At 39.9% G+C, this 17,806-nt stretch overlaps 1 protein-coding gene across 1 annotated transcript in view; it reads right to left on the bottom strand.

The window, feature by feature from the left end:
• Positions 1-5,071: 5,071 nt before the first annotated feature.
• The window catches only part of CLINT1 (clathrin interactor 1), a 45,633-nt gene continuing 32,898 nt past the window's right edge, over positions 5,072-17,806 (bottom strand). The window contains exons 7-12 of the mRNA XM_088522592.1: positions 15,592-15,832; positions 14,361-14,442; positions 11,202-11,279; positions 8,154-8,449; positions 7,277-7,481; positions 5,072-6,819 (exon numbers count right to left, since the gene is read on the bottom strand). Of these exons, the coding sequence (XP_088378718.1) occupies positions 6,479-6,819; positions 7,277-7,481; positions 8,154-8,449; positions 11,202-11,279; positions 14,361-14,442; positions 15,592-15,832 (1,243 nt within the window). The 3' untranslated portion in view covers positions 5,072-6,478. The remainder of the gene's footprint in view (positions 6,820-7,276; positions 7,482-8,153; positions 8,450-11,201; positions 11,280-14,360; positions 14,443-15,591; positions 15,833-17,806) is intronic.

Genomic DNA, 17,806 nt, shown 5'->3' with positions numbered 1-17,806 from the left:
GGCTGGGAGCCCGGGCGCCTTCCCCTCGACAGCAACATCCCACGGGCACCGAGACACCGGCTGCAGGTGCCCAACTTCCCCTTAAAAGTCTGTCCTGAAAAATCTTCAATTCTGAAATATCTTCAAACCAGTCCCCTGGCTGGTGGGACACAGCTAAGCGCTACAGCTCACTATCAAAATGATTAACCTCGTAACTGTGACCTAACCTGGGCAAAATGAACCCAACTGTTAGCAGCAGTTGCTGGGAACTTTTTTTTACCTTCTCTTCCCCTTCTGGGGCAGAAATTGGAACCCGTCATTCTCTTGCCCAGAGATCTAGACCGTGACAATGCAGTAGACCCCACACCCAGGATAAGAACAGAAAACTGTATTCCACAAAGAACTTCCCCAGTTGTGTTCCACAACGAAGAGAGGCCTGACCCGTAGCACAGAGGTTTAAGCCAACTCTTTATGCAACTCCTTAATTTTGAGAAGTGCCGTTTGTCACCAGGATGCCTGCAAGTCTGGAATGCTCTTTGAATTTTCATCTAAAACTTACTAGCAAGAGAAATACTCTAGGAATTAAGTTGATCTTTTTAACAGATTTTAACTAAAATTAGATCAAGATGAGGATATAGATGGAGAGCAACAGTTTTTCCTCTGGAGAAGGTGCTAGAAAAGATCAATTTACAGGGAGAGTAACCGAGAACTAAAACTTACATAGTCTAACTTCATCTCTAATGCATGACTCCAGATGAAGTACAAGTTCCCCCATACCAAAAGTGAAGCAGCACATACCTGCGTCACAGGGGAGAATGAAGCCTGGTTATTTAAAAGTTGTCGGTAATTTTAATGTCAACTTAAGTTTCATAGTAAGTATGGCTTAGGATGAAATTCAAACTTTTCTCTAAAGAGATTTCCAACAAGTTAGCTCTTTACATCAGAAATAATTATCACTGCTTCAAGAAGCTAATATTTAGTATGATTACCATTGTAAAAAAGAATGTACTAGGTTAATCCAGTGGGGGCTAGACAGCTGCATAAAGGGGATATGGATGCTTAAAGTAACACTAAATCCACTTCACATTGTACAGGAGCCACCACAGGACACAGAGGTGCAGAATAACACGGTCAGATGCCAAACATTGCTACAGACTGGGACAACACATGATGCTACATATCCTAGAACAAGAGTGGATACAACTCTTAAGGGGGGTCAGGGATATTTATACAGCCAAGGGGGTCACTGCCATGGTTTTTAAGAGTGTTTATTTCACCCTACAACAACCTTGTTGTACAACATGGCTCACAGAGTGTTCTTAATCCCCTCAGAAAGCCCCAGTTCTCAGTCAAATAGGTGCATTTTTATCACATTCCTGTAACTGTCTCCCCAGTCATTTATTCACATGATAAAATCACGTGTCTCAACTCATTTCTGCAGGAAAAAAGCTCGCCCTCCTTTGTCAAACCGAAGCAGCCACCCTGGGTGGATGTGCAAATACCAGGTCACCAGTGCCCCCAGTACAGGGGCAGCAGGAGGAACAGGGGGGCAGACGGCAGCAGGGAGCGCGGCGCTGGTACCGGAGTCAACCGCTCACCTCCCCGGCGCGATCCAATGTGACAGTGACACTTCACAGCACATTGCACCCGATCTCATTTGAAGCTGACAAAGATTGTTTCTGTTTTATATCTATTGGTTTATTAATGGGCTACAGCCTCTTAAGCAGATGCATATTCATTAGATAGCCAGCTGTTAGGAGCTTCCCAGATGTCGAAAGGAGCGCTGTCTCGGAATGCTTTCTTTTTTCTCCTTACCATGAAACAAAGTAATTGTAGCTCTGTTAAAGAGCCAGTTAATTACTGAACCAGTACCTTATGGCACATGGTTAAAAAAAAAAAATCTGCAACTTTGTGAGGAGTAAGGACTGTTTTTCTAAAATCAGCAATGAGCTCTCATTTCTCTGTATTGTAGATGTGCAGACCTCACATACATGCACAGTTAGATTACTCCTGGAGGTGGGTGTCAAGAACCCCCAGCTACACCAACATTTTAAACCTTTTTTCATTTTCCACCCACTGCAGAATTCTGCCTTAGCTCTTTTTCTCCCTCATCCAAACAGCAGCCATAAAAGCACATCAAAAATGAAAACAAAACATGTTTGTGCTTTTAAAGGCTGCTGTATCTGAGAGAAGGACATTTCCCCAGCATCCTAGATAGATAAAATTATAACGGGATCATCTAACAAACTCCTCTAGTTGCTTTAGCAACTTATTTTTTCCCTTTCGTTTTTTTTTCCCTTGAAGCCCTAAGGAGCAGGTCGTAGGAGCACTGCTGCACTAGCCATCTGCCCCTGCCACCCCAGGAGGCCATTCTCCCACTGAAATATTTGTCCAAAATCCACATTATGAAGAAAAGTATTAACAGTGATGTTACATTTCTGGCAATCCAAGTTCCATCTCATCCTGTAGCAACAGCCTCCAAGGAGCAGGGAATATGGTGCTGCTTTCTGCCAGGCAGAGCTGCCCCACACTTATTAAGAGAGGAGGGAGGGGGCAGCTGCTGCCCCAGAGCAGCCCAAGCAGCTCCTGGGTGGAATAACTGGAAACCTTCAGACACCCACTGCTTAGGGTCCAGTTCTCTCATTATTATTTTTCCTTATTGCCAGCCCAAGGTGTCAGTTAATACCTGCAATCGTATAACAACTGAGGTTCTGAGCATTAACTACCCGTTTACTCTGCCATTAAATTAAATATTTTGCTTAAAGTAAAGCAACACACGCTAAGACCCTATGGGTTTGCCTAAAACAATTCTGAACTGTATCCAGCAATTGCTTTGAAGAAAAATGAAGAAAAAAAAAAAAAAAAAAGAACACCTTGGATGGGAAGTGAAGGTACTATACAGTGTCATATGCTATAAAAGTATTTACAGTCATGCACAGATGAATGTGGAAGCAATTTTGTAGCATGACTCCTGGAGCAAAGGCCTCAGAGAATAAAAATGTCTTTAGATATTTGTTACCCTGTTATAGTTGATATCACCTTGAGTATACAATGCCTGCCTGCATTATGTAAACACTTCATTGATAAATCCCTCCCCCACCTCCCTTAAGCTGTGTCAGACTGTTCTTAGGTGACAGATAGAGTTGAAACAGATGCTGCTATAAATACCCTTGTTTAGCTGTTTTGAATATAATTTCTTTTGTAGAACATAGGGGATGCTCAAGTTACCACTGAACCTCCACCTGTGCAGGAATTTCTCTGCTGTACACATCACCAGGCATCATTTTCTAGGAGCGATTCCATAAACATGCAAGGAAAGACTGAGCCTTCTTTGTAGGTACAGATACACTTTACAAAGCATTTCAGTAATTTTATCTGAACTCTTAATAAAGCTTCTGAATGCAAAGGTGACACTCTGCTTCCTGCAAGCAGCCAAGAAGAGTTAATGGCCCCCGATACACAACTCCCTGCAGACCCCAACCCCGGAGCCCTTGGGACCCTGCCAGGATGAACAGGAGCCCGCAGGTACCAGCACGAGGTGCAGAGCACCCCTCGAGCAGGCAGGGAAGGCCCCGGGAAGCCTGGCCTCTCCTGGAGCACAGCGGGAGGGACAGGACCATGCGGGACACAGGCAAGGCCCAGCTGGGCTTCAGAGCAGGTAGCGGTTACAGCTGGACCTGGGGTCAAAAATGCTGGGCTTCTAATTGCACTAACTGATGTTTGAGGTTGCAGATTCAATCCATACTAGACAGCAGTGAGTGGGTAGTTTGCCACTGACTACAGTGAAGCCTGTTTTCATTTTCACCCTTCAAAGTCATTCCTTTTCTACTGAAGCAAACACTTGCAAACCATTTTACCTCCAGACTATATCCTAAGGATAGTATAGCTAAGCAGCACCTTTGCCTATGACCTATGACTTCCAGGTACCACATTCTCTTCATCTAAACAGCAAAATAAGTCCCTCATACAGCTGGATTCCATCATTGCAGGACGGTGTTTAGTGGGGATGCACCTGACCCATGTTCCCAAGGTCTTTTTAATGTTTATTTTGGTTTAAAGGACATCCTTCTGTTCCACCTGCAAATAGACTTGTTTGATAAGAAAATTCTCTCCAAGCTCTAGGCACTTTTCATAATTAAGGTACCAGTCCATGAGAATAATAAGAACATTAACATTAAACAGTTCAGTACTACAATGACTAATTAAGGCACTGCATCCATTATAACTTAGTCAACAACTAAAGAAATGACCAAGTGTTTTACACTGGAGTTGCTCTAAACCCTAACAAATATATTTCATTATACTTGGTCTCTTGGCTGGAGGCTAAGTCATGGAAATCCCAGTAAGGAGATCTGAGCAACCTAAACCAAGTTATCTTTAAATTGAAAGTCAACTCTTTAGCTAGCTAAGCTTAGCTCAAAAGGACACGGGTATGAAGAGGCTCCCCCTGCACTGTGCCCCCACAGCATCACTAAGCTTGACGGACTCTGGTTTCGTTTTCCTTGCCGCCCTCCCGCCTTCAGAACTAGCCCCTTCTGCCCTCTGCGAGCAATTCTGCATCTTTTGAACCAGGTTGAATCTTCCCATCTTTAGAACCAGAGGTTTGTAGCTGATTATTCTAAAGTTTAAAGGTTTCAGAACAAGCAGCAGAGCCATCTCTCATACCCAGCCGTTAGAGCCTGCCTTGATTACTTTGATGTAACAACACTTGAAAGCTCCTATTCTTTGAAACTAATTTAAACACATTGAATTGTTGAAAGATTAAAAACCGCAGTCAGCTAATTACACTCACTCTCATCTCTTATTCAGCAAATGAATCACTTTTCATTACCACTTAGCTGAAGTACATGAATTTCTGCCTAATTAGAAATGTTGTAGATGGAGCATTAGCAAGGCTGGAGCGGGTCAGGATATCTTGCCTGCTTCATTTTTAATTCCTAACAGTAGAGCCAGATAGGAAAGGCTTCAGATAAGAAGTCATTAAACAATTTTAAATTATTTATAAAAATTACTTTGCCCAAATTATAATTATTTTTTTTTCCCAAATGCTCTCATAAACGTCAAACAGAATGAAAGGAAAGGCAACCCAACATTGATTTTAATGAACATTTTAATGTTATGTATAACAGAACATTATGAATACAATGGAAACAAAGTTTTATCAATTTAATAATAAAAAAGAAATCCAACATAAGAAAGGGGAAGCAATAAATTTCATACCTATAGTATAGTGCTTATATTCTTAGTAATATTCCCAGCTTGTGAGTAGAAAGTCTTTGTATTTCAGATTCTAGAATCATGATTCATGTGAACTTAAGCACAGAATTACAGAAGGAAAAACAAAAACAAAACCCAAAACCTTAATTCATTCTTTTGTTTTCATTAAATCAGTAAAATCTGTGACTGCTACAGGTATCCTTTAATAATATATATATTTTACTCCTCTATTGGATTCCACAGCTGCTAATGCCATATTTACACAAAAGGATCACCAAATGTTGTATAAAAGCTAAGATCCAATGCTGTTGGATTAAGTAGGGTTATAGATTTATATAACTTAACACAATGTAATTCATCTTATTTTTTCTTGGTAATGACACAAAAAGTAAATATTTTTGCCTTTTGTCTACTCCCGACACTGTGAATCAGTGACCCCATAGGAATATTGGTGTTAAAAGGACACTAAGTGCCACTGTAAAAAGAACTGGAAAAAAAAAAAGCATTTTCTGGTATTTTCTGAAAGGAAACCTTAGTGGTCTTGGATGAAGCTTCTCCCAGACCTGCACTGGACATGAGTTGGAACAGCAGAGGCCTGTAGAGCCCCAGAAATGCGTTGATTCAAATCGCTGGAAGAGGATTTTTACAATAAAAGTTTGGATAACACAGCAGTGTGGCTGGAACATTAGCAAAAGTGTATATATACATTCTGGGTCCCTTTGAATTAGCCATAATCACATATGTAAGCCATTTGTTGGACAAAAATATATATTCTTATAAAAAACTGATCATAGCATTTGAGTGACTTCAGTTGTGGATTCAGAGTGGTAGTAAAAGGAATGATCCAATTATGACAAAGCAATCAGGGAGAAGGGGGGGAAAAAAAGAAAGTCAAGCTCCTCAAGAAAAAAGAAAAGTATAAAATTAGATTTGAACACTTTTACCCAACCCCCATTCCAGTCTACCATCAAGTTTCAACATTAAAATTGGTTCTTCTACCTAGGAAAGGCTTTTGATGGTCTCAATACAAATTATTTTGCAAAATCATCTAACATTCCTCAGAAGAACCTTTCATCTCTCCAGAATTTGAATACTAATTTTTCAACATTTAGAAAATAGCTTTTGGTTCTTTACGTAGATACATAGTTTAAGTAACTGATAAAGAAAAAAAAAAAAAAGGTATTGATCAGTGTTTTTTTCCATCCCTTCCCAGCTATGTTTGCGCAGCTAAAAATCCTTCATTCAGTCTGCCCATGTTTTACTTTTTCTTTTTTTACAATCTTTATTTGCTAAAATTGGCAAAATTTGCAAAGGCATCTTGCTTGGGTTGTACAGTCCCAGGAGTCATCGCGATATTGGGGATTCCTATTGTGCCTGTCAGGCCCATTCCAGCAGCTGGCACTCCCATGTTTATTCCCAACATTCCCTGGTTCATCATTGGTGTAGGTCCCATGGAGGCCATTCCCATCGTACCTGTCATCACACCGGGCATTCCCATCCCCACGGGAATGGGCCCTCCCATCACTGGGCTCGTCTGGGGTCGCACAGGCATCATATTGGGCTGAGGACTGAGGTTCACGGCTGCGAAGTTTTGAGTCATGACATTCATAGGTTGTTGCATATCTACAAAAACAAACGGATGCAGCGACTTCAAACAGACTGATTGGTGCTCCAGCACTTTAAGTCTTCTACATGATCAAGACATGTAGGCCAAAGATGCGGCTCTTTTGCTCATTTCCATATTTTCTGTGTTAAGACTCATTACAAAAAGCTTTAAACATTTCATAGCAATATGTGCTACTGTGCACATGAGTTCTAGAGATTAAGAAACCTAAAATTAAGACATGGGAGTAGTGCAAGCTCTACAGCAAACCTCTGTAGCGTTACCCAGCTTCCTAGATGATCAACCTCTACTTACAAAAGACCACTTTAGCCAGAAGCAAGACAGTTCTGTTACGAGCAGAATGATATCTAAATGCATGAAAATTATAATTAGCAAAATGTTCTATCCTTAGGATAACCTACGAAACCCCTAGAGAGCTCTGTGTGCAAGCAAAAGAGAGCACCCACAGTCACTTACTTTGTTGCTGCATCATGGTATTAAGTGATGGCTGCTGAGGTTTGGAAGGCTGCATCCCAGGTACTAAATTGTCCAAACTGATATTTACGCTAGGATCTGACCAAGTTGAGGGTAAAGATTTGCTTGCATTTTTCTGGACCATCTCTGTGCTTGTGTTATAAAGAGGGTTGGGCTTCGGCATCATCGTGTTCACACTTTGCAGAGGCTAGAAAAGGAGAGGAAAATTTGTTGGGACTGACCACATACTCAAGCAACTTGTTAATAGCCTTCATGGTCAAAACAATAGAGACAACAATAAGTCAATGAGATGATCTTTAGCCATGACTTTCAGCTCTTTCAAAGCAGTTATACCATCAACGGATACATCACTGAAGTTAGAACAACATTTCTTAAACTAGGAATGGCCTCAGGGTGCAGGGTGAGACTGACATGCAGGCAGGGTTGGAACTTCAAGAACTGTTTCCCTCAACAGCAATTTGGGGAATACCTCCTTTGGAAGCCAAAACACACAACTGAAACAAGATCCTCTGGGTTTGGGACACCTGTCCTCATGTCCATCTGCCTGCTAAGCTACCCAAAGTTAGAAACACAGCTAATGGCTCTAGGGTTTAAACATCAACCACTTCTTTCCCCAACAAGGCAGCACCACTTCAGACTGAAGACCATCCCAGAGAAGACCAGCTAATACAAAAGGCTTTCCAGGAACACCTGGCACCTTTTTAGGTGGTTAGATACCATTTCTGGACAACTCTTATGAAAGCTGATCAAAACATCCAGAAAGAGTGGAATGGGTCCAGTTTCAATATTGTGATTGGGAGAATGCAAAAGATTTAAGTCAGGAAAGTCATTAGCAAACTGCACCCCAGCAGCAGCTTACCTGCGACCTTGACATGGGTAAGCTGATGCCCACAACATTACAGCTCATCACAGAGAAATCCATAGTTTGTGAGGAGGTCATGGTTGCCTGGGAGGGGCCCATCAAGTCAAAGAGATCAGCAGAATTGGAAGCAGTTGGAGGCTGGGCAGAGGCTGGCTGAAAGCTGCCTAGGAGCTCCACGGCTGGCTGCTGCACAGGGCGGCTCAAGAACTCTCCAGATGGAGCACTGGGACAAGGAGAAGCTTGGTTGAAGGCACTCCAGTCATCAAAGTCTCCATTTTCACTTGTTGCTGTACCTGAAGGGAAGGGCACAGCGTGAGAGGAGAGATGCTAACAAAGAAAGGTAGAAGACAGGAAGAAGCACACAACAAATGCCATATTCCATGGACTGAAACAAATGAGAGCTGATCTGTGTCCGTCCAGATTAACATCTGCAGGTAGAACCTCCATCTGGACATCATTCCCTCTCATGAATATTCCAGCAATTTTAACAAGGTAGCAAAGGAAATATGCAACACCCACGCACAGACCAAAAAAGACTGTTTGATAACATGTCACCTGTAGATGTAAGACAAGTAGGGAGAGGTTTATTTAGTCAAAAGACAACTGAAAGATTACTGAGGAGTACATTGCAGGCTGCGGACACACACAGTTAGAACTGACCACATTTTTTTTCTTTTCTCCATTCAGAGCACTGATATTTTCAGAGACAGTTGTCAAAAGAGTAAATTCAATTATAAAACATAATAGTTCAAAACAAATGTGGTTATAGATAATCAGTAGCTCTTCATACAAAAGAAAAATACTGACAGGAATAACAACAGAACTAGAAAAGGAAGTTACCAGGGAGTTAACTGAAATAAGGAATACTTTCTTTCTATCCTCTTAGATGTTCACATAAAACAAGTTTTTCAGATAAGATTTCTAATCTAAATCTCTTGGTTTGAAGTAAAAATTCAGTCCTGGACCTAAGAAACCTGCCAGCAGACACTTTGTTGTGCTTAGGTCAGCACGAAAGCTGGGATTCAGTCGGGATTTCTGGACCAAAGGGCACGGAGGGCCAAGGGGCAAGGGTAAAATCATCACAAAAATCTAAGTAATGGCACCAATTTCAGGGCATGAAGGGCACTAACATTCATCAGCTTTGGGCTTTACTAGAATATTTGCTTTGATCTCCCTCACAATGAAGGCCTATTTGAGAGTATTTCAATTAGTATTGCGTATTAAAAATTAAAAACCTACTTTAAATATTCCTGATAGATTAGTAAATGCTGAGTGGGCTGCTTCTGCATTCAGACCTGTGCACTGAGCACACAATAATGGAGTGGGGGTAAAAGGAATGAGGTTTTGCCCCTTTAGTGAAACTTCTAAGATGATTAATCAAGAAGGAAAAGATTTCTAGAGGGGCTTACGCTGCTCAGGAATGATTAATCATTTCACAGCACTCCTTGTCCCTTGCATAATGGCGATTGGAATAGATTAATCACATTAATGCAGATAAAGGATTGTATCAATTTAAGCTGTATTAACACACAAATTATTTGCATAGTAGGCGGCTTTGTGTTTGCAGAGCAACTTAGTTTGGACTAAGGAAGCCCATGAAAAAAAGAACTATTTTTTCCTGCCAAGCAAATTAAAGGTATATTAACTAGTAAGTGCCCAATAGAGATTTCCTATCCCAGCAAAAGGAGAGGACTGGCATGCTGACTAAAAGTAGGCCTGCAGGTAACTTTTTTTTTTTTTTTTTTTTTCCATTGTCTTCTCATGCTAGACCTAATCCTCCATCCACACAACCAGTTGAGTACAAGCCAAGTGCTGATCCAACAGCCTTAAGTGTCAATTCTGTGAATGGCAGAGACTTGTTCACAGCCAACTGAGATTAAATTGATATTTTTCTAGGTTTCTTTTAAGGGGGAAATACTTTTGTAAGCGAATTGTCATTCGGGTAAGCTAAAAGAAAGGATTGGTCATCTTCACCCCGCAGATGCACATACGTAAATTCAAAACCTCAGCGAGGTTACACTGTGCATGGAAGCCCAATCTGACGTATTTCCCCCTCTGCCAGACCCAGCCTTCCAGCAGCAGCCCACACTTCAGTGGAAGCTGGAGAAATAGCGTGTCTATATTCACCTCATTATGCCTTAACAAAGCCAACAATTTTATCCTTCTCTTTAAACTATGACAATAACGTTTTCTTTTAATCTTAAGAGACAGGCAGGATCTGAGGGTGTCCTCAAGCGCTATCATTTTTCTAGCACAGGTAGGCTGCTACTTCCCATTGCTCACCATCCTGCCTCTTTGTTCAACTTTTACAGATGGGCAAGTAGGAGTAGAGTAACCAATTATTTTATGATTTGGTTCCATGCTTTCAGCAGTACAAGAGTTTAATTTGAACTCTTAGCTAAGTCAAAAATTCTATTGCTGTTTTCATCATTATTCCCCTATATTCTCTTTATTATATTGTGGATACGCATAAGTCTATGTAATTTACTGTCCAGCCCATATAATTAAAGTTCTTATGACAGATTTGAACCCTCTGTGCATGTCTGGAAGCTACGAACAGCAGCATAAAGCACTTCCGAGCACTCCCCAGTTCAGAGCACTGGCACAACTACGCTCTGCAGACTATCTTGCACTCCATGCAAGTCTTCTTTTCTAAATAGGAGATCTACTTCTATCTGATAGCTTTACAAACTGTCAAGTTGGAGTACTAGAAAAAAGATTCTTTGCAAATAAAACAGTTGAGTACTCAAAGTGAGCTTTAAAATGAGATTTGGAGCCATGCTTTATTATATGCTTTTTATTGAACAAGGATATATTTTAAACTTCTATAATGTATTTTTATGACCAAGTTCAGAAAAAAAACTTCAGGTCCAAAAAGACACGTAGTGCTGTGTCCCACAACAGGCCTTTTCTGTACTGAACTTAGCATTTGTGGTCCAGCTAGGTAAAAACCAGGGTTTGCCCAGCAAATGGAGATGCCTGTCAGTACTGCCGTGTGGCATCCCGTCCTCATCCCTCAACATCTCAGTCTGCAAATTATCCTACCTTGCGAGGATGGGAAACTTGCTGAAGCAGCAGCTGAGTTAAAATCAGCAAATCCTCCAAACGGGTCAGGAGATCCACCTAGAAACAGAAGGAAGTGAAGTGCAAAGGACCGTGCAAAGATCCGCTGCTTTAACTGCACGCGGGATTCATGAAAAGCTGCCCCGCGCTCAGCGAGATGCATTTATTGATTCCGCTCCGTAAGTCTGCACTGTTTTCCCCTATTCATCACCACACTTTACATACACTAGCCTGAACAACAAACTGGAATATTCCCAACTGCATTGCAGATCTTGTTTTTTTCTTTTTTTCCCCCCCTTTTCCTCTTTTTTTTTCTCCCCCCTAAGAAACAATGTCAAGATACAAGCTGTTCTTATGACCTCTAAAAATAAGTTTTGAGAGATCTAAAAAAATTAACTAGGAATAAGCTAGATAATGATGGCATTAGTTTGGCAGTTGATGAAATTAAAACTTTTAAAGTATAATAGATAAAAACCAAATATGTATTGGAAACATTGTTAATTTATTATGCTGCTTGTCATGAAAAATTAAATGTCTTATATTTAGTTATGTTACTTAAAGCATGAAAGATTTTGCAATGATCTGGAGGACAGAACTTGCATTTGTGCGATTTTTTTGTTTGTTTTTAAATAACTTTTCTTCCTTTCCACAGCAGGAACATTAAGTTTTCCAACCAGACATTTTTATACTAGCAAATAAATTATTAATTTCTGAAGACAACATAGTAACATTTTTTTCATTTTAAAAAATACAGCCAAGCTACAAGAAAGCCCTGTAACAATTATATACTAGAAAACAAAAGTATTTTTTCAAATCCAAAACCTAGTTGACAGCAATCAGCCAATTATTCTCACTGCTGCTTTTAGGCAGCTATTCCACTGACCCAAGAAAGCCAAAAAGTTGCGTGGAGTTGTTTGTCCTCAAAGATTTAACCTCCAAACAGCCTCCCCCCTCTTTGAAGAAGCTGCAGCAGTTCAATTATTTTGCTTTTAGTGTTATGTGTACATTATATAGGTTACATCACAGCTGCTTAGCCTGCAGTGCTTAGAAACTAGCCAGGTGGGACCGGAACATCTGTGCTGCACTCAAACACCACCAGGGACAGCTCCAACATCTGGTGCCATTTCTGAATTGTCTTATCGCTGCAAGACATTCTGCCCCATCTGCTACTCTCAACTGGGTTAATTAAACTAGAACCATCTCCTTTTTAATAAATGGCTAGCAGTAATAAAAGGAACCATTCACTTTGTGATACATGTGCACTTGTATTTCTTTTTAATGTTATTTTACTGTAGACCGTGCCAGCAAGGCGACTGTTCTTCCAAGAGGAAATGGCCTTTTCTTACTGTGTGTAGCATAGGATATAAAACATGAGAGAAGGGAATGCAAGGACAGTCTCAGAGTTTTCAGGAATATATCCCTACTGTAGTTTTTACCACCTTTTCAAAAGGGAAGCTATTTCACACAAAAATTTCTTCATCACAATTTCTGCTATGATCTTAAAAGTACCCTTACGTAAGTTAATATAAAAGTTTTATATTAAGTATACCCTTAAAATGAAAAGGGTAGGATAAGCCAGTGAAATATTAAGTCAAAAGCTATGCTGATTATCTTAACTGTGCACTGCAATTAACATTTTCACAGCATCTTTTTTTTCATGTGCATCCTTGTCAGAGAGTTCAAAATAGGTTAATGGTTTGGGTTTTTTTTAATACGCAGAATGAGCAAAATAGAATTTGAGACCACAGCATCTATCAGGCCACATCATCAAAAAAAGAAAAAAAAAAAATCAATAGCATGCCTATTATTCCTAGACTTCTACACAAATAACTAGGAATTAATTTAATTTTGAAACCAGAAACAAGATGAAACCTAAGATAACTAGTCAACTTTTTTCTCCATCTCTTATTTGCCTGTTTTTAAATGAATCGCTGAGTCTGAGAAAGATGGAAGAGCGTAAGATGAGTGAAGTAATTATCTACAGAAAGGCATCATCAGAAAAAACTTCCAGAAGGTCCAACCGTGGATTCTGCCTCATCTTACTCCTTGCTACCAGTCCTCCCCGCCACAAACCAGTCGTGCTGCTTTAGTAACGTGCAAACCTGCACAGCTCAGCACCTTCCTTCCAAGGCTCTGCACACAGACGAGTACGTTCTGAGTTCCTGGCACTCACAGCACTTCCCTGCCAATTTCTTCACAGCGCAGATCAAAGGCTGCATCTGACCCCTTCCCTGTGTCTGCTGTGACACGGGGAACGTTCCCACACCCTGTGCTGCAAGGAGCACTGGTCGTAACAGATGACCTGCACGTGAAGGACAGTGCTAATCCTCTCAACAGGAGCTATCCTCAAAGATTCCCATGTGAGATTTGTCACTATAAATGAACCCTTTCCATCTGCCTTCCCAGGTCACCAAAGAGGTTATTTAGCAGGGCCAGCTGGTAACACGCCTCTCCTCAACACCAATTCTAAATGCTGCTTTGCAAAAGAGAGAGAAGGGAGAAATAATAATAAAAAAGCTTTCTACAGCAAAGAACCAAACTGATAAAAGATTCAAATATGCCAAAATATGAAAGCTGTCTTAGCTTTCTTTGAAAGAGAGGCAAGTCCAATTTGAAGTGAAAGTTCAAATTCACTTCAAAGTTGAATTGATTTAAAATGCAGTTTCACATTAAAAGAGTTAAAGGGACAGTTTTTATAATGAGCAGTTTTCTTTGGGGCAGCACTTTTATTTTGGTGTTGCAGTTGAGATCAACCAAGGGCCAAGATAACATAAGATAAAGAAACAAGTCTACCATATAGTTTAGATGAAGGTTTATATGAACATCATCCATTTCCAGACCTGCTGAGTCCTTAACTGCACTATAATGAATGCTTAAAACTGAATGGATTGCACTTACTTTTAGACTTAATTAAAAATAACTGCATTACGAACGCAGTTTTTGACAGACTGATCGGGTAGTTCATCTTGGCATTGCTAGCTTTAATCCTGTGCAATGCTACCACAAAAGATTCTAGGTAGCGATTTTTAAATTTATTTATTCTTCTATTTATGTAGTAGCATTTCTCAGATAAACTATGTCCATTCTCAGAATTAGTTCTTCAAAATATGCATTAAGAATGTAAAAGCAGAATGGGCTTACCTGTTGAGACTGGCTGACTGGCTCCATCAAACAACAGATCGACCAAGTCATTAGATGGCTTGCTGCCAGAGGGCACAGAAGCCTGAAGAAACCACACAATTAATCTTCTCTTACCCCCAACCAATTCTTAAAAGAAAAAAAATCTGGTAAGTGCAGCCTTTATAGGTTCCTGCCATTTAAACTGCACATTCACTTTGGTACAAAGTTTGTACAAGAAGAATCAAAAAGCCAGACTAAAAATTGTGTCATTTGTTCATGGATAAGACTTCTGCATTTAGGAAAAAGGGACCAGAAGGAAATACTTAGCACTTGTACAGCTCTTATTACACCAACTAGGGCTAAAAGCAGTAGAAAAATAGAAGCAAATAGTAATAATGTATCTGTTTTACTATCATGAATAACTGTCTCATGAAAAAAGGAACAGGTGAAATTCTAGTAGGACAAAATGTTCCACTTGATCCATTTTTCCTTTAAACACACAGAATATCTAAATACATGGAAGTGTAAAATTGATTTGTACAAGCAAGCATAGCAGAATTTTCTGAGAAAATAATCCTGGAAAATCTGAAATAAAGAGATGCTGAAAAGACAGCTTAAAATTCAGGCAAGTTGAAAATGCTACACAGGCAATTGAAAATAATCTGGTTGAAGTGTCAGCTGTATTGCTTGCAATGTCTAAGAACAGAGCCTAAAGCCATGCAATTTTAAGTCACCAGATGTGAAATGACATTTGAAATGCAGGTATTCACCTATTACAAAACTAACGGCACTTTTTAAAAATGATTTTCTCAATTTTTTTTTTTTTTTTTTTTGAAACAGCCTATTTGGCTTTGAAGCCAGTCTAAACTTCAGATCAAATACTGACCAATCAGTGGCTGAGATTTCTTTCTGATAACTGAAGAGCTTGCCAATTTGGCAACAAGTATGCAGGTTCAGGGAATCCTTCACACATAAGGCTAAGATTTTCACATTGACTAAACAGTAAACGTGGTAACGCCTTCATTAAAACCGAAAAAGAAGCAAAACAAAAAACCATTACATCTTAAAATGATCACAGAAGATGCATTCTATAATTAAACATTTCATAGCCTTTGAAAAATCCTACCTTACTATTTTTTGATAAAATACTTCCCCTGAATGTTGTATAACAAAAAATGTGTTTCTAATAGGAAGCTGTTTTAGAAGAGCACTGATTCCAAAGCCGTGTTTTTGTGCTCTCCTGTTGCCTCACCTTTCCTGTAGACTGTGCAGTGTGAGCAGCGTTCTGCTTTGGACTTGTTTTATCCCCTGTATAATGTGCTGCTGCTCCCAAGTCAATGGTTTTAGAAGGATTTGCTGTGCGTTTTTGCCTGGTGGTAGTAGTTTCTGTAGCCTGTGTAATATGGATATGTTTGGTTGTTACGATCTCCTCTTCGTCTTTAAACTCAGCTTTGGGAGATTTACCTCTTCTTGATTTTTCCTCATCACTGTCACTAGAAAAACAAAAGCAATAGAAAAACATTAGTTTGCATTATTTCTTGCTTAATTCTGTGGACATTTTGCTTGGGTCCTAAAAGCTTTGCTTACTATAGTTCTACATAGTGATGATTAATAATGAAGAAATAGTAATACTTCTTCCTACATTTCATCCTTTTAGCATGCACCACAAAGGCTGTACAGCACTACACCTATTGCACATGAGGGAAAGAAAGGCAAGTTATTCTGTTCAACGCCGCACAGAAAGTTCATGGCAGAAGTTGAAAGGAATCTGGTTATTTAGTTACCTTCTGACAGGATCTCCCCCTCACGTTATATAACTCCTCAGAGAAAAAAGTGAAGTTGGCAAGTCTGCTCAATACTTGCACCACAACAGAGAAGGTGACAGTAAACCAAATAAAGGTATCACCTATCAAATTTCAAAAATAGCACCTATTTCTCTTTGCAGCTAAGCAAGATTTTATATAGAATATTTGTAGAAAAAAATGTTTACACAATCATGCAGTGCTACTATTCATTTTCTACCAGCAAACACACATTTACTCTTTGAATATAGAACAGAAGCATCACCATTTTACATGAAAACTTCTTGGACACTGCATAATATTTGTTTATCCTATTAAGTGTTATGCTCTTACATTTAAAGCCTTTTTGATACAAACAAGACAATGTTCCCCCCACCTCTCAACAGCTGTATTAGAAAATGGGGTAGGATTTCTATGTTACAGTGAAAACTGCTGTGGAGGAAGCTTAAATACATTGAAAATTATTTTGAAATAGCAATTCCCTTTTGGGCACACAGTTGAAAATGGAAGGTTTTTGTATTTTAATAATGCATTAGAATACTAAAACTGCAAAATTTGAGAAAGGATGTCCCTTTGTCAGTGGGACTATGACAGTAACTGCACTATACTCTGGAGGGTACCTTTGTTCTGATAACAATAGTAGGCTTTTTGGAATACATTGCATGTGCCTCATTTCCTCTGTGCATATTACCTACTCACCACGGGGGACGGCTCGATTCATTAACATCAGTGAATACAAGTGCCCAAACGCCCCCATTTGTTAAAAAAAGAAAAAAATGAAAGAAAAAGTGCAAGTACAACTGCAGGCCAACCTTGTGGCTACCAGCATCAGCCTGAGGCAGCCCGTTACCAACATGTGGGTCCCACATCACCACCCACCCCTTCACAACCCAGGCACTTCCAGTCTGACTTGCTAACAACAGGCCAGTGCTGCCGTTTGGGAATTCTGTGCATCCGCTTCCACTGCTTATGCACCCAAATAGACGGGACCCACTAAGCACTTTTTGTTTGTGACATTAGGGTTTTAATGCAAGCTCCCAGAGAAGACCAATTTGCACATTAGCACAGTACATAATCCCACACTGCTGAAGCTTTGGGCATTTAAGCTCTCTTTTAAAGTACGTAAAACCAGGACAAATCACAACTAAGGCTCAGCCCGTAAAAACCTGCTGCAAAGTAGCTGGTTTCCACATGCACCTCTGTGTTGAGCAAGTGATTGACAGGCATCAAACTCTGATCAATGGAGTTCCTGCAATGGAACTGGTAGCAATTAATCCCACTAATGTGAGAATGGGAATAAGTGACTAGCAAGCTACAGCAAAACGTCTAAAAGCTTTTGAGCAAGGAAATTGAACGTATATGCCAGAATGTAGGACAAACATTACAATACTCAATTTTCTCTGACAACCTGTACCACTTCAAAACTGCCTCAGGGGATCTTCCCCCCCGCCCCCCCTTTTCTTTAATGGTCACATTAACAGCAATGAAACATTATAGATTAATGTTCCTTCTAAGTATTTACTATGCCCAGAATAGTAAAATTGCAGTGCTTCATCAGAGAATTACACAATGAATGGAAAAAAGTTATAGATAGTGTTGTACCAAATGTACTCTACAAGCTCTACAACTAGATGGTTACAACTTCTATAAACCAAGTTATGGTGA

Source organism: Tinamus guttatus, unplaced genomic scaffold (assembly GCF_059628265.1).
Source record: "Tinamus guttatus ecotype Peru unplaced genomic scaffold, ASM5962826v1 Tinamus_guttatus_pri_ptg000155l, whole genome shotgun sequence".
NCBI lineage: Eukaryota > Metazoa > Chordata > Aves > Tinamiformes > Tinamidae > Tinamus > Tinamus guttatus.
The sequence above is the reverse complement of the archived record's forward strand: the minus strand, read 5'-3'. Positions and strand labels throughout refer to the sequence as shown.